Source organism: Chiroxiphia lanceolata, chromosome Z, assembly GCF_009829145.1.
Source record: "Chiroxiphia lanceolata isolate bChiLan1 chromosome Z, bChiLan1.pri, whole genome shotgun sequence".
Lineage (NCBI taxonomy): Eukaryota > Metazoa > Chordata > Aves > Passeriformes > Pipridae > Chiroxiphia > Chiroxiphia lanceolata.
Window position 1 is genome coordinate 63852764 of NC_045671.1, and position 21458 is coordinate 63874221.

Sequence of the window (21458 nt, forward strand, 5' to 3'; positions counted from 1 at the left end):
AGAGGTAATGTAATTAAGAAACATTAATGTAGGGTTTCTGAGTTTGAGATGAAAATGGGATCCCCTGAGCAACTATGAGGAAAATAAAAGGTTAAGTAGTGTATGCTTAGGCATGCAAACTGTGTTTTCAATAAATGCAGCACCTACGCATACAGAAGCTAACTGGGCATGCTGATAAAAAGATTTCTGATCACAGGCTTCAAATTCTACTGTCAAAAAGGGTAGTTCATATTGAATGCCTTTTTTTCTATGTGTTTGATACAGATCAACAGTGGTGTGGTCCACATTTGCAAATTTATCTTTGCAATTGGAAAGTCTAGAAACAAAATTTCCCACCAAAACTGAAAGCTCAATCTCTACAGGGAATAAACATCAAAAATCCATTGGAAGAACAGGACATCTGAAAACACCCAGATACTCTTTAGGCTGTTAACAACTGCAATTTGTTGCTGAATATTTTATTTCATAGTCTACTCAGTACAAATTTTGAAAAGTTGGGAAATGTCTGCTGTTCCTAGACTTTGGCTTTGTTGACAGTTTAAAAGAAAGAGACAAAAAGAGGAAAGTGATCAGAGTATATAGTAGTGGATCACATTCAGCTAAGACAGGTTAACTATTTTTAAATAAAAAAACTTCACACAACTGGAACCAGCAGGTTGTAGTATTTCCTAAAGCATTTAAATTTTCCTCTATAGTATTGATCTATGGTACTACTCTTTATAGATTATTTGAGCATATTACTTTATAAAGAAATGACTGCATCCAATGATTCATGAATGTGTATTTCAATGTACAGTGCTTTTAATGAAATAGGTTTGCAGACTGAAGTTCGTCTATTTGTCTGTAGCCTAAACACAACTGAGTAGCTAAAAGTCTGCATGATTAGGTCCTGCTGAGAGCAAGGTGCATCATAATAATGATTTATACATTACAAAACCTTTGTGATACAAGTATCCCAATTTATGTGACTGTAGTGTCCATTTGTCTTGGGAACTACAGCAGTTGGTGCTGACCTCCATCAGTTTTGGTTCCTCTTTCAGTTCCCTAAGGCGGCATTTTATACGGTGTCCTGAGTTCTGGTCCAAGTAGATCCCAGGTATTTCCACTTTATAAAACCCAAGGCATGCCTAACAACAAAGCTTTAACATGAGGTGCTATTACGTGCTGTTTCCTATTCTAAGAGCTTCCATTCTAGCTTAGAAAAAGATGCCAAAAGAATTTTGGCATCTACTGAGAAGCTTTGAATTCTTAGCAGAAGACACAACTTCTCTTTAAGGGGCTCTTGAAATCTCTCAAAACATACTTTCACTATCCCCCAGTGAATCAAACCAGGAACATGCAGCACACAGATCAACTCCTCTGAAGTTTACTGCTATAGATAGCAAGCCAGCTCTGAGCTGTGTGATAGGCATGTATTTGTTTTCAATGTCCTCTGGTCTCAAAAGATTGTACACCATGGACATTGTGCCTGACAAGTTTCCTCCGTATAGGTTTAACATGCTTTCACTGAAACAGAAAATGCATCCTGGTGACATTCTTAAGGTGTTCTACTTGTTTGTGACCTCAGCAGTAGATTGTGTAGTACTTACATGTATTTGTGTGTTTAGGTACATGCATGCTGACGTGAACCACACTGGAGTTTTAAACAGTGTAATTTAAAACACAAGCAATAGCAAACAATTTCCCACTCCCTCTGTTCCCTCAGACAATGCTAGATTATGGAATGGTCGGATACCACAGTACCCTTTTAGAAGCAGGTGTCTTTCTCTCCAAATATTCCTGGCCTGCTTTGTTTATCTTGCCTAATATGCATTGCTGCAGGCCCTAGAAGAAGGATTTTTTTCTGTGCCTCATCATTTCTCCACAAATTTAATCAAATTTTGTAATATCTCTTAATATACCATTTCTTGGAGTTGCCAGAGTATGTTTATTAATATAAACATTAATTTTTGGTCTGGGAAATTCATGACAATTTTCACGTGAAGAGATAACCTGTAACAGAGCAATCCCACAATAATAAAATCAAAATGTTAAGACAAGTATAGGTTTTTTAAAATAGCACATGTACAAACACAGTTATAGAGCACAACATTTAAAAGCTAGTTTCAAGAACAATTGTATAGTAGGCAACCAAAATTCAACAGACAGGCACATTATTTCACAGACATGTTTCCTAATGGTAGCTTCTTAGATGCTTTCTCAGGAAGAGGTTCATCTACTGAGCACTGTAAATCCCCAATAATCTCTTGGACTGCCTAATACATGAACCTGCAATGGATCAAATGAGAAAACCTGTGACTAAGACCATGATCAAGACTGTTGGTAAGGGTATGTATCTAGAAATCCATCAACAGTGGACACAGTACAAGTGTGCAACTAAGAATCTGAGAAGGAAGATTTTCTGGAAGTAGTGTAGTAATTCACACAGTTCAGGCAGATACAGAAAAAAAAAAAGTCAGAGCTCTTGGTCACATAAACGTTCATCTCTGGCAGATAACACAGGCAGGTATGTGCCAGAACTCATGTGCCAGAAAAGCTTGCCCATTTTTTTTTCATGTTTTCCATTCTATTAGTCTAATGAAAAATGTAACTGGAACATTGACCATCTTCAGTTCATCTTAATTCTAAATCCAAATGTAGTGCAGAAGTAGTAGAAGGTAACATTCCCCTTTGGAGCTGAACATCTTAGATCTGCTGGAATGAGCTGTAAAATATTATTTTCCCTTTTCACAGTCACCACAGTTATGAAGTTAAAGCTATTTCATAAAACTTGACTTTATATTCATACAGTTTAGAATATTTCAGTTGTAAAGAACCTGTAATGATCTAGTCCAACCACCTGACCACTTTTTGGCTGACCAAAAGTTGGCGTATCTTATTAAGGACATTGTCCAAATGCCTCTTAAACACTGACAGACAAGGCCACGTCTAGGAAGCATCTTCAAGCTTCTGCTGTTCAGTCTGTTCTCTGCACCTAAATTTTTCTCCCATTCTTCAAGATGGATTTTCTTCTTTTTAATCATCTTGTATTTTACAGCATACTTTCTGGAGTAAGACACTTGCTAGGAATTGGTGGGGTATTCCTGTCCTTAAAAGTTAAAAAGTCAGGTAAAAGCTTCTGTTCACACTATTTTACAAGCTGCAAGATACAAACTTGTGAGTGAAGCTCATCATCCATATGCAATCAGAGATTCTACCCCTCTAAAAGTCCCTTAGTTCTGGATTAAAAAACAGTAAGAGCCACAAACAGCTAGCTTTCAAAAGGAAGTGGAGAAAAGCTGATGAAAAAATTCCTTACCAGGCTATTTGACAAGGGTTAATATTAACCAATGTTAACTAATAAGCTTGTGAAATGCACTATTGAACTTAACAGTTCTCAGGACCCCTTCTCTGCTGACAAAAAGCAAGTCAAGAAACAGACTCATCATGCTGAAACAAAGAAATGTGGTTGGAGTGGGTGTCAGAGTTGACGGTCACTAAATAACAGGCATTTCCTACCTTTCCATCTAGATGACCTGTAAGTACTGAGATGGTTTGATCTTGGTGATCTATTTTGATCTGAGCAGTGTCAGGACTTGTTGAAAAGATCCTGTGCATCATACTCTTCAGAAAAGCAGTCAAATGACAAACAGTGAAAAAAATTTTATTTGCTCTGCATCTTGCAACAAATCAAGTGTAATTAATCCCCAGTATTTTCTCAAGTATAATCTGTCATAAAATATGAATAGAAGCATCTTTTTTCTGCATACACTGTGTCTCCCAAGTGCTAAAAGTTATTATAGCAGATTAAGAACAAACCTACAGCATTCTTTTACTTTAGCTGGTTCTGATACAGAGGCATACTTTTTTATTTGAGAGTCAACTCCAAGAGACTTAGCTAATTGCACAGCATTTGTATCATCACTGATAAGCGTCCCAAGAGCCACGAGGAGTCTAAAGATGGCTTCAAGGTCTTGAACAACTTCCATAACTGTGCTGATGACTGATAAACATTGAGCTTTGCCCTCAACGTTGTTGACTTTATGTAAACATACAGCATAGTTCAATGTCAGTGTGGCCAGCGCAATGTGGATGTTCTTATTATTGCCCGATTTAGTTTCTATTGCTTGTGTCATTATTTCATCCCTCTGTTCCATCATGAGCTTCTCACCTGCATGGCTGACAAAACAATTGCAAAGAGCTCTAAGTGCCAACAGCTGGTTTGCTTGCTTTCCTTTAGGGTTCAGAAATTTAAGGAGAAGGACGATAAATTGTACATGCTCCTTTTCACTGCAGAAGTTTTCATTCACAGTGGGATGTCTGACAGACAATCTAAGAATGTCTAGGGCTGGAAAGACAATATCTAAGAAACAAAACAAAACAGAATTTTAGAATTAATATTGCATTTTGTGCAAATGTGCCACTGAGTTTTCTTTCAGATACAGCCCTTAGCCCTGTAGCTTGGGGAACAGACAATATCAGTTTCATGCAGAGACTCAGGTAAAGCACAAGTTGTTTGAAATTCATGAAGTTAAATATTGACAAATCCATTCTATTAACACTTATCATAAAAAAACCCATAACCCTTAATTTAGGATAAATACAGTGTTTTGCAGAAAATCTTAAATCTTTCCAAAAACTTTAATTGATAACACTGAAGGCAAATGTCTCTGAAAGCTTCTGACTAAACATCCCTAAATAGGCAGCATCACTACAGAACTGCTTTCAGGAAAAAAAAAGAGAAAAAATATTTTAATTACCTTCATTTCTGAGACAAAATTTGCAAAGAAAATAGAAAACAGGTCCTCAACTGATCAGCTGGAAATGATTTTAAGTAATCTGAACTAAAAGTTTGTTCAGTTGTATCCCCCCTTGTCTGATTTTTAAACATATCTGTCTCCTTGATCTACTATTGCTATCCCATGCTTATAATCAAATCAAAGCTGAACCTGCCTAACTACTTACTGAGGATTTTCCTTCAGACATGCAGAATCTTCAGAATTAATGCTTTGTACAATAGAAAGAGAGTCTGGAAAGTATGACATTAGCCATTACCATAGCTCCCAGCTATGCAAAACATACTTTGATTAAGTGATGTTATATAATGACCACAAATTTTTAATACTAAAATGTTCTTCCAGCTACTTAATCTTGAACTCCATCTTCAAGAAAGCAGTTAATTTTCACCACATTTTTAGATACTTGTATATGCAATGTATGCTTTCTTTCCAGAATGTGCCTTAATAACCAAAATAGCCTTTCCAATCTATCACTGCTGATGATACATTGCTACATGGAATTATATCACCTCCACTTGCATTCATTCAGAATGTCATTTCATCAATGCAGTTTTGACCATATAGCCTAGAGCTTCTGTAACTTCTCCCTTTCTACCACATTAAAATAAGAGCTACTTCTGATATTTTTTTTTACGTAATTTATCTCCATAATTTCATCTCTCATTTGATAGAAACATATTATCCCAAGCTCACACTTCCTTGCTGTATTTCCAAACAAGTCTCACACATTTTTGAGGATGGCTCTGCTAATGAAATAACCATGACTGATGTTTATATCAAGTTTCTCATTTACATTTACTACTGTGACAACAACGAAACCTGATAACCAACTATCAGTTTTGCCTCTGCTGCTGATCAGTGTTGTTAGCACCTGTTCATCATCTGTCTTCTACTTGGACTATCGAGTCTTTGAGACAGACTCTCTGTAATAAACAGCATAACAAGACTTTTTGTTCACGGTGAAGTGTTGATGAGATGACAGTACAAGAAGTTAACTGCAAGTGTCTACCTTCTGGCCAGTTAACTGCTCTCCATAAAGTCTGAAGTTGCTGTGCTGTAGGTGTTTCTGCAGAGGTGTTGCATGTTGCAGATAATAACTTTTCTAGGATTATCAAGTCATCTTCTGTAAGCTTATGTTCTTCAGCTGCTGTGCCATTAAGTTCCTTTAATTTGCCTGTAAAACCAAAGGAAGAGTCATGGCTTTCTGATAAGAGAACTTCACAAATTGAGATCTTGAATGAAACACTACAAAAGGACTTTACAAACAAGTAACAACTACTGTAATTGGGGTTTTTTGGGGTGTGATGAATTTTTGAACACTTTTCCCAATTTCATAATTTTCTAATTTAAATTTTCAATTACCACAATGATCACTACTACTAAATCTCCTCCAACAGTGCAACAAAAAGATTCAGAATTTGTTGAAAATTTCAGAAAACGCCTACATAAAGAGAAAAATGCAGAAAATAATCACAAGACCATTAGAGCTTTCATAACAAATATGATTTCTTTTTTGCTCTTTCCTATTATTAGGTCATAGAAACAATGAAGAAACCATATGTCCTTAGTGTGATCACAGGTTTTGTATTTTTTCTTATTTAAGTTTTGTGATCATATTTTGCTTATGGTATGTCCTGTATTCAAACTTCATTGTGATTTAAAAATCCAAGTATTGGAAAAATCATTTTAATGTAATGGATCAAGCATTAAGGACCTGCCAATCATTGTTCTTCCAGACATAATGAGGGCCATGTCAATAAATACACAAGCAGACAACATTACATTAGTACACCCTTTTGTTTTATAGTATGCACAAAAAAAAAAAATCAATCATGGGCCCTCATGAAAAAAAAGAAAATACAATTCAAACATTCATCTATTAAATCTCTCCCAGTCCAGCCATAATATTTACAAGTGTATTTAACCATGCACTGTTACAAAACTGAGGGGAAAACATAGTAAACCTAGTTTTCTGATTCTAAACATCAAAAAACCAAACAGCCCACTAAGCCTGTGAGTAATACCATTATCCTTCAAGACTATAGGATAAAAATAAACTGATGCAGTATGTTTTAAAGACTAAGTGAAAGTCTCGGCTTTGCTATAACATGAATGTCAGCCAGTCTTGCTGTTCTCCCTCTTAGGAAGTTCTGAACAAAATTTTACTGTAAATCTGTGGAAAACCAAGAGGAGGCTAAATCTCTTTAATAGCCAAAACCTCCAGGAAAAGTATCTAGTTTGTGAATCCCTTAACTTCTCCTTGAACAAATAACAGAGTGCAACAAAATTCAGCGCAACAGGATAAGGCTAACTGAAGATTCTGACTTTTTTTTAATCAGAAAATAAAACTTGAACAATATGTAAAAGAGCAATACCACAGATAGAAGGCTCCAGAGAGATCTGACAGGCTTGAGTAGTGGACCCATGTGAGCCTGATGAAGTTCAACAAGGCCAAATGCAAGGTCCTGCACCTGTTTCAGGGTAATCCCAGACATGAATACAGACTGGGCTAAAAAGGGATTGAGAGCAGCAGTGAAAAGAAAGACTTGGGGGTAGTGGTTAATTAGTAAGTTGGACACAACCCAGCAATATGTGCTCACAGCCCAGAAAGCCAACTGCATCCTGGGCTGCATAAAAAGCAGCGTGGCTAGCACAGCAACAGAGGTGATTTTGCCCCTTCTACTCTGCGGCCTGTGAGACTCCACCTGTAATACTGCATCCACCTATGGGGTCCTCAGCACAAGAAAGACATGGATCTCTTGGAGTGGGTCCAGAGAAGGGACAAAAAAAGCAACCACAGGGATTGAAGAGCTCTACTACAAGGAAAGGCTGAGAGTTGGGGTTTTTCAGCCTGGAGAAGAGAAGGCTCTGGGGAGACCCTACTGTAGCCTTTCAATTCTTAAAGGAGGCTTATGAGATAGTGATAGGACAAGGGTTAATGCTTTGGAACTGAAAGAGACATCAAAACAACTTGCCCAGAGACAATGTCAATGTCCCATTCCTAGAAGTGCTTGAGATCACACTGAATGGAGCTTTGAGTAACCTGGTCTAGTCAAAGGTGTCTCTGCCCATGGCAGGGAGACTGGACTACATAATCTTTAAAGGTCCCTTCCAAACCAAACCATTCTATGATTCCATGGCTGTAGAGTCAGGAGCTTGCCCTCTTCAAGATGTTGGATAAAGGTGAACGTATACTTTTTCTAAAAACCAGAGTCTCTTTTTCTAAGTTTCCCCATCAGACTAGCTAGACAGCTAAACATTTTCAAGGTCTGTGTATAAAAGGGAGATAAAGAATTGAGTTTTAATATCTTCAAGGCAGATACACTGTGAGTACAAATAATTTTACAAAACCCTTACAGAAATATACAGAAACAAACTGGTGACAAAAAAGGTAGAGATTCTATGGAAATAAGAATACAAGGCAATGGAAAGGAAAGAAAGGACATTCTGTATTAGGTAAAAGTTCCTGTGAAGTACTCATACCTCTAAGCCTTCAAATACATGCACCAATAAAATGATGAATGCAATTTTAAAAGGTAAAAACCAAGAAACATTAGGAAAGCTATGGGAAATTGCTTAGGTTTGTTAAAAGCTCAAATGTCAAGTTACTTCAAACAAATGAAAAAAGTCATCCTTGATAATAAAACACTGACCCAGTATCTGCGTAGGATTGGCCTGGTCAAAGGTGACAGCATCCTTCTTTGGAAAATAAATATTTTCAGCTTTAGCTGCAGCTGACTGGTAGGCACCCATTCCTACAGAAAGGCAATACAGAACGTTCAACAGCGCACCAAAGTGTCTAACACAGAACAATATCCTAGAAGTAATTCTCTACTGCTGAATGTCACTCAGAAAAGTATCTTCTGGGAAAAAAATGAACACTTATGCAAACAGCTGTCTTTCCTTACATTATTTTTAAATTCAAGGTTTAAAATTTAAAGCAATCACAAACTGTCCTCTCCTCATGTAAAAACTTACAAGTTTAAATTATTAACAGTGATTTCTTAATTATGCAAACTAAATACACAGCCATTCATAGGAATGGGTGTGGGAACAAGCTGAGTCAGATGCACCTGCATTCAGTTAAGTTAGAATCAAAAAGGAGTATTTTGGCCTTGACCATGTTTTGATAAAGAGCTTGTGTACCTAATTCCTGCATGTAAAGCAAGGCTCTGTTATCCATATTTGCTGAATAATTTCCAGAGTATAAGCAGCTTCAGTCTGCTCATTATTTTTAATAAAGCATAAATTTGCATCAATGCAGAATTCATGTCAGAAGAAAAAACAAAACAAAAGATCAAGAATGTTTTTCATTGGCAGACATCATCTCTTACCTGTATATGGATCAACTCCACCCACTGGAGCGCCTGTATTTGATGCTGAACCAGGAACATAGCGACCAGCACCTAAACAAAGATGTTAAGTTTTTTAACCACCACCACTGGTACAGAGGTAATATATACCTGTATTTAGTCACTAGTTTTCAAAAATCGCCATTAAAGGGATTATTTTGCACTAAAGGAATTCTAAAGAAATCTGCAACACTTCTTTAAGGATTAAATCTATGCCTATGTGTGAGGGTGTTGGTGATGACAGCATTCACTAGCTAAGTGAGACACAAATGGGAGACACTGGCATGGTCTCTGGCACCCAGAGGAGCAAAGGCCCTCAGCAGGGCAGGTACTTATCCATGACAAGCTCCAGCAGGAGGGCACTGCTCAGACCTGCTTTCTATGTGCATGGGGCCTGAAGTGGCCTCTCCTGTGGGAGGTGGACTCTCCTTTCTGGCACTGAGGCCTCAGGTGAGACCTCCATCTGCAGAGATCACAGACAAAGCCACACAAAGCACGGGAGAAGAGATCGCTGGACAACAAAGTAGAATAGGAAGAGAGAAAGACTGCCAGGATGGGGAAGGCTGAAGGCTGTGGGTTTTGTGAACAGCATGAAGGCTTCAGCTCTACCTGTAGATCTGCAACTGCAGAACAGGCAGTGCCCTGGCACCGGTTAGGAAAAACACCCAGCAGGTGTTTCCCCAGGAGAAAGGCAAGTAACAGTGACAGGAGGCAGAGTATCCTCCTGCAGGGTATGGAGGCACCCACTACTGACACAGGAGTATATCTCCAGATATCTTGGGATAGGCTTGGATCCAGGATGCCAGAGAGACATTACCAAGATTGTTACCCTGCTACTCTTCCACACAGTCATCAATGGTATTGCCAAGGAAGTCCTGGATAGTATCAAGGGTGATTAGAGAGCCCTGGGAGCAAGAGTGAAGGGCCCAGGTGGTGTTTCTTTGATGCTCTCAACAAAGCAAAATTGCTTGAATAGAAATGGACTCATCACATAGGTCAGCAGCTCAGTGCATGGCTGGTTTTACTGGCAGAGCTTTGGCATTTATTGACTACAGGACCTTCAAGGAGCAAGAGCTACTTATCGCAGATGGGGTAAGTCTGAAAAAGCAGGGCTGCAACTGGGGATGTCTTTGAAAACAAACAAAGTTTGTTTGTAAAAGGCTATCAATAGCTTTTTACCATAGCTATCCCAGTAAGGATCTAGGGTGCATGGTACTTATAAAAATCATGTGATAAGAAAAAATGAGTGACAACGAAAATAGAGAACTACCTTTATGAACATACCCATTTCTGTGTTGTCCTTGCATATGGATTTTTGCAAAACAAAAGGTTTATGTCCTTACCCTTCTGCTGTGGAGAGCAGAGTGACATGAGGCAGAACAGACAGCAGAGGGCTCTCTGCTACTGAACAGATCTCCATATGCTTTGAAAGTGGCAGAGCCCACCTTATCAGGCAGTCCCACACTACTGCCCCAGAGAGCTGCAAGAAACAGCCATCTGGAGCCAAACATGGAATACAACTGAACACGATTAAAATACGCATCTTACATGCTAGCCAGACAAATTACAAATTTTACATTACCTGTAAATGGATCTGCCCCAGGTATTGTATTCGATCCAGATGAAGAGCCTGGAACATAACGTCCAGCACCTAGTGAAGCAGCAAGAAAACCAGTGACTATTAAACACAGCTTGATGTTATTCAAATGTCAGCACTTTTGAGCCAGAAACAGCTCAAAAATAAAGCCAAACATCATATATGTCTTGTTGTTTATTGCGGCATTATAGGAAATCTGATCCTATCCCCTGATGCAAACAAATTCTTCCGTACTAATTGAGAGTCAGAAGTTTGTTTTCTGGGGCATACATGCTATATACGTGGACACAGCCAAATCAAAAGCCAGACTGGAGCAAGTCCAGAGAAAGGCAATGAAGCTGGTGAAGGGTCTGGAGCGCATGCCCTATGAGGAGTGACTTAGAGAGCTGAGGGTGTTTAGCCCAGAGACAAAGAGGCTCAGGGTGGACCACACTGCTCTCTACGACTCCCTGAAAGGAGGTTGTAGCAAGGTGGGGGTTGGTCTGTTTTTCCAGGTAACAAGTGATAGGATGACAGGAAATGGCCTCAAGTTGCACCAGGGGAGGTTTAGATTAGATACAAGTAAAAGTTTTCTACTGCAAGGGTTGTCAGGCACTAGAATAGGCTGTTCAGGAAAGCAGTAGAATCATCAACCTGGAAGCATCCAAGAAACATGTGGATATGGCACTTGGGCATATGGTGTAGTGGTGAACACAGAAGTCCTAAGTTAATGGTTGGACTCAATATCCTTAGAGGTCTTTTCCAACCTTGATGATTCTCTGATTCTGTGACAGTGAAGTGATTTAAAACTGACTGAACCATCAGGCCCAGAGTGTGGTGATCAGTGGCAGAACATCTACTTGGAAGCCAGCCACTACCCCAGGGTCAGTACTGCATCCACTCCTGTTCCACATCCTCATTAATGATCTGGAAGATCAGAGTACACTCTCAGCGAGTTTGCTGAAGACACAAAACTGGGAGGAGTGACTGATGTCATCATTTAAGTTTAAAATTTTTACCTGTAAATGGATCTGAAAATTGAGCACTTGAACTTAACAGTGTTTGCCCCTTAGTGTTGTCCATAATAAACTTCGCCACCTGATCCAGAAACATAGGATTTAGATCATTCTTTTGCAGGAAGTTGTATGCACTCAGCCAAGGATCATCAGTGATGTTATATGGCAGTTTGTAGGAAGGCCCACTTTCATTTACATCAATAGTGAAAACATAGTCATACTCCTTTAAGCAGAATAAAAATAAAAGCAAATTACAAGTTTGACAGCATTCTTTATAAAAAGATGTATCAAATGTAGACTAAAAACAGCCCCGGAATAAGCCTAAAAACTGTAACACTGTGATGTATCAATAGCAGTGATACTGTAGAATGTATCAATAATACTCTCCTACAGAGATTGCAAGTAAACATTTGCTGACTCCGGGTAAACACTGCTTAGCACCAGCCAGAACATCAGTATGTTATCAAGAATGTTGCTACTCTAAATCCAAAACACACAGCACTGTACCAGATACTAAAAAGAATATGAACTCTGTCTCAGCCAAAATCACGAGGAACTTAAACCTGTAGTTTCCAGACTTCTCTGTCTCAAGAACAGAACATGGAGTAAAACAACATATCCTGATAAGTTTGTGTAGATATGTTACAAAATAACAGACGCACCACAGAACTCTCATGGACAGCTCTGGCTGCCTGAAAAGCTACAGGGAAGTCAGATGCCTCAAAAAACTTCAGTCTTAAAAGCACACTTTTAATACTAAAACCCTAAAATTTTCTAACATTCTAACTTTCAAAACATGTGAGTGAGAAAATTTGTATCTCTGAGGCATTTTTTCTGCCCCAGACAGACTTTTCTGTGTATATTTCAGTAAAGGAAACATTTTCCAGCTATCTTTAAGTTCTTTGGTTACTACAGAGAAGGGGTACAGAAGGCCCAGTACCTAATATTTTAGGTAAGCCTTGCATTTTAAGTTGTATGGTTCGCTTCCTTTGGAAAGGAAATTAACTTCTCAAGTTATTAACAATAAATACAATAGAACTTTGTCATGGGGTAAAATGTCGATAGGTCTTGGTCTGAGAAGAAAAGAACACACATGACACACAACAGGGTGATGAGACAGAGAGATGTCTGCTGTTTCTCAGAAGCAGCAGCTTTTATTGAGCTCACCTGCTTCTACTTTCTCACACATATAATATAACCATATTCTTCCAAAAACACTTAGGCATGCAGCAGCTGCACTCAACCAAACAGCTTTAACCTTGTACGCTTTATAACTCAAGGCTGTCTCCACGGCAACTATCTAATTAGCTTTACTGTTCTCATGGAAAACAGCCTAACACTTTGTAGTATTTCAAACCCCTCAAGCTTCAGAGGCTTCGTGGGACTGTGACTTCACCCCACAGAACTTGATCATTTCTCTATTACTAGTTTCTCCAAAATAATTTGTCTTTGCTGGCTTACTCATTTTACAAAACGCGTTTCAGAAGTAATGAAGCAAGTAGTACCTATACTTCTACCTCTGAGATAAAGGATGACAAGAAAGTACAAAACAAACACCTATTTTCTACATTATATTTTATCTGAACAAAGACCAGAATAGATTTTAATGGGAAATTCAGTATTTTACTTAGGAAGGAATAAAACCAAAGTTTGCATTACCTTTCCTTCAAATAAAACTTTTCCAGATGTCTGTTGTGTGGCTCCGGAAGAACCAATGACATCACCAATCTTTATCCATCTTCCTTCACTAACACTCCATTGATATGCTTCTACTTTACCATTATCTTTAATAAGCCGTGTCTGTCCATCTCTTGTTCCTGTAGACAGAGTATAAGAGTTTCAAGAATACAATTTACTTCAGGAAAGCCTTTGAATAGTGCTTAGTATTAAAAATGAAAAAAATAGTTCAAAAACATGTAATGTCACAGCACAGGAAGTAAGTAGATACATGTCATGGTTTAACCCCAGACAGCAACTAAGCACCACTCAGCCCCTCACTCACTCCCCTCCTGGCTGGGATGCAGAAGAGAACTGGAAGCGTAGAAGTGAAAAAATACGTGGGTTGAGATACAGTTTAATAGGTAAAGCAAAAGCCACATGCACAAGCAAGGCAAAACAAGGAATTCATTCACCACTTCCCATGGGCAGGTAGGTGTTCAGCTGTCTCTAGGGAAGCAGGACTCCATTACACTTAACAGTTACTTGGGAAGAAAAATGTTATCACCAAAATCCCCCCCTTCCTTCTTCCCCCTAGTCTGTATCTCGAGCATGATGCCATGTGGTATGGGATATCTCTTGGGTCATCTGGGCTCAGCTGTCCTGGCTGTGACACCTCCAAGCTCCTTGTGCACTCCCTTGTTGGTGCGGTGGGGTGAGGAGCAGCAAAGGCCTTGGCTCTGTCTAAGCCCTGCTCAGCAGGAATGAAAACATCCCTGTGTTCTCTACACCATTTCCAGCACAAATCCAAAACACAGCCCCACACTAGCTCCTATTGGAGATAATTAACTCTATCCCAGCCAAAACCAGCACAAAACTACACGTCACAGCAAGAACAGCAGGTATCTTGACAACAGCATTTACAGTTACGGTAACAGTATCTGCCACCAGACTAACTTGCAAAACCAACCCTTATTTAAGTCAAGTATTTCAAAAGTTTATCATTTCCCCAGTGAAATGACAACCAAGAAAGGTGATACTCTCCCATGGTCTTAACTAGATGCAAAGTTCCATATGGTTGTAAGATTTCCACTTGCTTATCAGAGCCAAGGGTTGAAATCACTGTTTACTTCACCTTTGGAAAAAGCATTTGTCTGTGTTAGAGTAATGTTTACTACTGCATTCTCAGGAATCTCCTGAGTACCCAGAAAGTGTGAACTGAGTTAATGAAGACTATCTTTCAAGCCAAAAGCTGAAGAAGAAAATTTGCACCTAATGCTTATTTTAGGAAAAAAAAAATTCCACATTAAGTAGTCCCTTTGCAAAATACCTGACTCATATACTGTTGGTACGGCTGGCACAACAGATCCAAAACATCTTGAACACATTGCAGCATCCTGAATTCTATCTTTTTCTAAATTATCCCATAAGAGAAATATCTTTTTTACCATTCTAGTCTACCAAAAAAACCCCCAACAAACAAACAAACAAACAACCCTAGAGCCTTGAGTCCAAAAGAATCAGCGGAATTAGTAGAGCAAAATTAAGCTGCTTCCTTCAGCAACCCTACTGAAAGTGATTAAAGCCTTAATTTTGGAAACTATTAAAAGTTTCAATACCTCAGAACAAAGATTTGGAGGCATCTCTAAAATCACAGAAGTACACTAACTTACCACGATCCTTAAGATGTTCTCTTCCAGGAAGGTCATCAGCATTAATATCTCCTAAATCCCCAGTTTTAGGGTCAATGGATGCTTGGGAAAGCTCATTTTCAAAAGCTTGAATCTCCTCAGCACTTGCTGTACGTTCCGAAGACTCTGTAAACACTCTTATAATTCCATCACTGAATGGAGAGAAAACATTCAAACAGAAATAGGATTTTAAATATCACAATGATTACATAAATTCCAGTGGCCACTTTTATATCAAAAGAAACCATCACTACTTTTAATTACTCCTCTCAATTATTCCTATGGAAGGAATTCACTGTCATGCTAAAACCAGTCAGAGAAAGAATCAAGCAGCTAACCCTGTCTTTAATATAGATTTAAAATCAAGATATGATATGCTTATCAAAAATATTCTTTACACAGTATTTATACATTTATTCTCTGTCCATTCATGGTTTACCACATCTCCAAAGAATTCACTCTACCTCTCTGAGTCGTATAAAAAAATTACATTTTGGATGAAGTATAGCACATGTTTAAACTTAACACATACACACACATTTTGATGGCTGCATTTTTAAATAGAAATGAAACTGATACTCCAAGTGATGTTTTCAATTTCATCAAGGACTTGCAGATTTGGATCTACAAATATACTGAGAGTAAAATCTGGATACCTTGCACCAACTACGATGTCACCATTGTCTAATACACAGCAGCACCACACAGACTGAGCTGGGAGTCTGATTGTTTGAGCACATTCCCCTTTTTTCCAGATTCTAAGGGATCTATCCTCTCCAGTAGTCACAAAATCTGAAAATAAAAAAAATATAAAAACTTCTAAAGTATATTTTTAGCATCCTGTGATACTTGATGCCATTCTGCAAATGGGTATCTAAAAATCAGAACAGCAAAAGAACCTTTAATACTTCTCTCAATTGCAAGAAGAGAGCAAAAGGAAAGCCACTTCTAATCTGTCTTGTCAAGTGCATAAATTGCAAACTACACACCCAGGGAGGGAATGCAATTATGCCCAAGACAAACAAAGATCCCTTCCTCCTTTCAAGAGTGAAATGATTTGGTAATCACCACTGTTTCATCTTGCACTTAGCTTGCACAGTTACACATTTGTTTTAAATTGAGTAAGCCTGCTTTTTAAAAAAAACATGCATAAAGTACTCTCAAACGTCTGCAACTACCCAATGAGGAATTCTAAGACACAGGAAGTTTACAATATACACATCTACTTATATACATGCACTTTACCTGTTGAATAAATGCACAAGTGTCCTATACACCACATAAAGGTCACTGACTTGGAATTTCCTCTGCAACTGTCTGCAACAGTTAGTTCTGAACCTCTAAACCCCTAATTCTGAAAACAAATGTAATTTAGCCTCATACATAAAATTCTTAACCTAAGCTATTTACAATGCACATTGTGGGATTATGTAAATTTATATTATGTCAAACTGGTAAGCCACACATTACTATTTTACTCCTCTGCAACAGTGCTGAAACACAGGTGGCAATTTAGACAACAGTCTTGCCTAGTGCTTCACCCAAGTTTCACTTAAGGCTTCAATTAGCCCTAACCTGGGACCTTTTATCCCACATACTGCCAGAGCAACTCTGACACAGGTGTGATTCGGAGTCAATCACAGCACTTTTTAAAATCTATTTACACTAGATGTAAGAAGTAAATTGAACACTACCTGAGTTCAACAACAGAACACCCACCCTGTCATTGCATTTCATGTTGGGTAATAGTCACAAAAGTAACCTTACCTTTACATCGAGGGAAAACAGAGATGCTGTATATGTAATTTGTGTGTCCATAGTACACCTGCAGACATTCCCCAGATATCTGCCATCTTCGAACACTAGCATCATTAGCACAGGAAAGGAATTCTGTTTCACTGAGAATAGCTAAACCTCTCACACAATCTTCATGTCCTTTATAAAAGAAAGGAAAAATTTAATGCAGTTTTTCTCTCTGTTAGCAGCAGTACACCATTTCTGTTTAGCTCACATCTAAACCCAGGCAACAAATCTTCATTATGGGAGAAGTTAAAAAAAAAAAATTGCTCATAATTCTCGTAAAAATCTTACTCTTTTAAAAATCATGTGACTACTGAGCATACAACTTCAGAGACTTTAAAAATCCTGCCCAAGTATTGTTCAATTTATCCATGGTTTTGTAAGGTTTTAATGTTTTGGTTTTTTCTCTTTTTAAAAGAATACATTACCCTAATGAAATTATCAACTACAGCAACATTTACCAGTGAATGTTCTTTCACATCTGCCTGCCTTCCACAGTTTTATAGTTTTGTCAGCTGAACCAGTCAACATTAATCCCTGTTCAGGAAGTATTTTCACTGCCCATATTGCAGCTGTGTGACCCTGCAAAAAAACTCAACATTGTTAGACTTGTCAGACTGTCAGAATCAAATTCAGAGTACCCGTTTTATATTCATGTAGAGGAACTTCATACCTGTAATGTCATCATACATCTGTCATTCAACCACACCTTGGCTGTTGTGTCCCATGATCCACTTAATAATGTGCCAAATTTCCCCGATGAAAGGCTGCAAACTGGAAAGAACATTCAAGTCAGAACTGACAAGTGTCCTGCATTGCCACAAATCTCATCCAGTAATTTAAAGAGATTAACTTGAGGAGATTTACTCGGTATCAATAGCATATTTAGTATTGAGGAGTCTGGGGAACTGAAATTGCACTGCAACCTAGAAAGAAGTTGCTTCAAAATCTCTCAGCTTCAGGCTACAAAATCTGAAATATTTTTGCCATTCATATTTTTAAATTTCTTTTAGTACCAGACCTCTTCTCCTCAGATCAGAATACGATGACAAACAGTTTAGATAACTAGTCAAGATACAGAATTAATGCAAAGGTTTAGTTTTTAAGATGTCAGAGAAAACCAAGTTTTTTGCAACAGGTGTTAATCTGTGCCCTCAAGAAGCAAGATTTTGTAAAAAAAAAAAAAAAAAAAAAAAAAGTCGTTTGCTTGGAAGGCAAACTACTACCACCAAGAAGCTGTGATGACATTTAAAGATTCAGTAAAAAGATAATCTGAAAATGCTCCAGTAACCCAGTATAAAACTACGTATTTAAAGCACCAATTAATATTATATCCTTATCTAAGTAACAAAATGGGCAGAGAAAGTTTATTTAGGAAGCTGACTTTCTCTGCTTCTATCAGCTTTGACATAAAAATTAAGTTTATGTAGAAACAACTGCTTCTTAAAAATGCAGCCCGTGGCAAAAGGGTAATAATTCTGTAAATTGCCATGAGTTCACATATGCAGTAAAAGTCCAAACATGCATCAAGATAAACTTGGAATGATAAACTTGCCATGAATGGTCACTGCATGAATTAAAATTATAAAATCCCGTTTGCAGAGGCCATAATTGTTTGCTACATTATGTACCAAATAAATCAAAATTGAGTTTTATAAATTCAACTTAATTTCCTCTCTAATAAATCACGTTAACTTTCATGCAAAAAACCTCCAAAATAAAATTACTACATACCTGTGTTTTTATGACCCTTAAGGATGTAAAGAGGAGCTGTGCTGTCAACTGTAAAAATGCAAATATTATGATCATTGCCACCAGTTGCAATCAGTCCACGAGGATAGAGGTCACTTGGAGGTATGATGCACACGCAAGATACAAAATTTGAGTGGCCACTCATACAGTGCATTTCAGTAAAACCCCTGTTAAGACTAAACACACGAGACAATCAGTTCAGAGTCATGATAGAAACGGTACTTTCAAATCCTGAATTAATAACTATGCTTGCATTGTGCTAAATAAATACTATGGATGGCCTAGAAGGAATGAAAAACCTAAGAGAAATACTATATCCCAGCATTCCTACCCAGTAGTCAATACTTAAAGCTCCATACTTCTTTTTCAGCAGTGGTAGGCCTGAAAAGACTTAATTTTTCATTTTCCTTGCAAACATTATGCCAAATATGATCAGAAACAGTAACAGTTTACCTTCACGAAATCTTCCGCTGTCTTAAGACTCAAACATGTATCCCAATACAAGCTAAAATAACAGAGCACACAAATGAAGAAAGGCTACTGCTTGCCAAATCTATTAATTGGCTCTTCGTGAGGAGCACTGTAGAGGTTTAATAGTTAAATAGATCATAACTGATTTAAGCAGCACTCTCATTTCTTCACCCTGAGTGAAATTCAATAGTTATAGACTAACTGGAAGAAGCTACTTATTCCCACAAAATAAACGTACAGGTTGTGGTGTTGTGTGCTTGGTTTGTTTTGGTTTTTCTTTTTTCTCCTCTGTGTTTGTTCCCCCACTCTCAAAAAACATAACACATCACACTGTCATCCTTCATAGTCTAATGCTTGGAAAGCTTGATATATGTAAGGAAATCATTACATTCTTTTAAATTCTAAAATATCTGCTGAAGGTGCAGTGAATAAGTGAAGGCAACATATCTTCCTGGCAAATCTAAACAATAAAACCAGTATACAGTAGTGTGCTTACCCACTGAACCCTGGCTACTGTAATCCCCAAGTCTTCAGGGCAGAGAAAGATAACCATTACCAACACTATGACTCCACGTAAGTTACTCATGTCCTCCTCACAGAGTCCTCAAAAATTATGGGGTACAATTAGACTTCCTTTTCTGCTGCAAATTTCTGTGCAATTTAACAACTTCCTTCCTTTGTGATGAGAGATTTAAGAAGACACACTTAATGAGATTAGTCTTCCTTCACCTCAGTTGCAGAGCTCAGTATAATGACACATGTAAGCTTTCAGCAAATTTGCCAATCATCTGTTTTACTGGAAGGCAGTGAAGCTGCCTAGCAGCTTTAGAATGCAGTTCACAATTTGAAACTATAGTCAGAAGAGGAGGTACATCCTGTGTCTTCCAGCAATAGCTTGCATCTCCACTCTCTGCAAAGCACATTGCTTAGCAGTGTTGCTTCTGGTCACAGTGATATCTTGAAAAATTCACTTTGTGAATTCAACACAACAAATTCAGTAGGAGACAACCCCATGGAACAGGAATATCAAAAAACCTAATGTGTTTTTCGTTTTTCAATGCCCTTGTGTATTCAAACTTTCTGTGCAGTTTTTTCTTCATATTTCACATTATGTTCAAAGAAGTTTGCTCAGCAAGGACAAGAAAAGATGGGTTTTTTTAAAACATTCAAAGCATACTGCCTTACTGGCAAAACTTTGCAGGAATACTTTGGCATTGAATACCATGAGGTGGAAACAACATTATTGACACCACTCAGAAAAAAGATGCCCAGATTTACTGGCATTGTTATCATCTGCAAAGTAGGCTGGAACATTGACCTACAGCTAACTCCTTAAACACACAAAACCTCCCTCACAGCAGGCATGCAAAAGTTGGTGCTGTTCAGTCTGGAGAAGAGAAGGTTGTGTGGAGACTTGACAGCAACCTTCCAGTGTCTGAAGGGGCCTACAGGGAAGCCAGAGAGGGGCTGTTCATCAGAAACTGTAGTGACAGAAAAAGGAGTAATAGGTACAGATTGAAAGAGGGGAAATTTAGGTTAGAGAAGGAATTCTTTAGTCTGAGGGTGGTGAGGCACTGGAACAGGGTGCCCATGGAAGTTGTGGATGCCCCATCCCTCGAAGTGTTCAAGGCCAGGCTGGATGGGGCTTTGAGCAACCTGGTCTAGTGAAAGGTGTCCCTGCGCATGGTAGGGAGGATGGGACCAGATGACCTTTAAGGTCCCTTCCAACCCCTTCTCATCCATGCAAGGGACAATGCCACCCACAGGCGCCTCCAAAACAGGGTCCCTCCGCCCGCCGCCTTCTCCGGCCCCGTCGGTTCAGCCGCCAGCCCCTGAGGGGGTCACGGTCGCGGAGACCACCCCGAGGAGGCTCGGGCGGCTTCCCGGCGGCGCCATCTCCGCGCCCTCCTCCCCGCGGGGCGCCGGCCGGAGCGGGCCCGCCCAGCTCCGCGGCCCCACACTCACCCGTCCGGGGCCCAGAGCCGCGCCGTCCGGTCCCGCGAGACGGACACGAAGCCGCCCTGCGGGAAGAGGCCGCGGGTGAGGCCCCGCACGTCCTGCCCGTGCCCCAGGAGGGAGCAGCGCAGCCGGAACGCGCCTCCCTCGCCCGCCATGGCGGCCGCGCCCGCCTGACACAGCACAGTCGCGCGCCGGAACCCGCGCGGGAAGTGCCGTCACCGGGCGCGCCTCTTGGGCTCCCCGGGACTCCATGTCCCGGCAGGCACCGCGCCTCTCTCGCGATACCTCCTGGGAGTTGTAGTCCTCGCGGGCTGCAGCGGGTGGAGCGGGATTTGCGCCCCTCGCGATAGCAGTGCGCGCCGTTGCCGCGATACCGCGGCTCGGTGAGCGGCCGGGACCGGGGCCGG

The 21458-nt window shown here is 39.4% G+C and overlaps 2 protein-coding genes and 1 long non-coding RNA gene across 3 annotated transcripts in view; 1 reads left to right on the top strand and 2 right to left on the bottom strand.

Moving 5' to 3' along the window:
* The window catches only part of LOC116781168, an 844439-nt gene that overhangs the window by 232395 nt on the left and 590586 nt on the right, over nucleotides 1-21458 (bottom strand). The gene's annotated exons all lie outside the window — the stretch shown is intronic.
* Nucleotides 1908-21280, bottom strand: PLAA (phospholipase A2 activating protein). Its single transcript, XM_032676783.1, has 14 exons — nucleotides 21058-21280; nucleotides 18604-18797; nucleotides 17543-17643; nucleotides 17331-17451; nucleotides 16837-17004; nucleotides 15726-15861; nucleotides 15052-15221; nucleotides 13382-13539; nucleotides 11726-11945; nucleotides 10713-10781; nucleotides 9113-9184; nucleotides 8432-8533; nucleotides 5788-5952; nucleotides 1908-4342 (listed from the first exon to the last, which is right to left on the bottom strand). Exons 1-14 carry the CDS (start codon nucleotides 21204-21206, stop codon nucleotides 3777-3779), a joined length of 2391 nt encoding a protein of 796 aa, XP_032532674.1. The 5' UTR covers nucleotides 21207-21280; the 3' UTR covers nucleotides 1908-3776.
* IFT74 (intraflagellar transport 74) overlaps nucleotides 21320-21458 on the top strand; it is a 36253-nt gene continuing 36114 nt past the window's right edge. The window contains exon 1 of the mRNA XM_032676789.1: nucleotides 21320-21434. The gene's annotated coding sequence lies outside the window, so the exon portion shown is untranslated. The remainder of the gene's footprint in view (nucleotides 21435-21458) is intronic.

Excerpts from the sequence above, each read along its gene's own strand:
- PLAA (XM_032676783.1), bottom strand. The coding sequence starts at position 21,206 with ATGGCGGGCGAGGGAGGCGCGTTCCGGCTGCGCTGCTCCCTCCTGGGG. Across the intron at positions 18,798-21,057 it reads CGGCTCTGGGCCCCGGACGG|TCTTAACAGGGGTTTTACTG; the intron begins GTGAGTGTGGGG and ends TCGTGTGTTTAG. Across the intron at positions 17,005-17,330 it reads ATGTGAAAGAACATTCACTG|GACATGAAGATTGTGTGAGA; the intron begins GTAAATGTTGCT and ends TCTTTTATAAAG.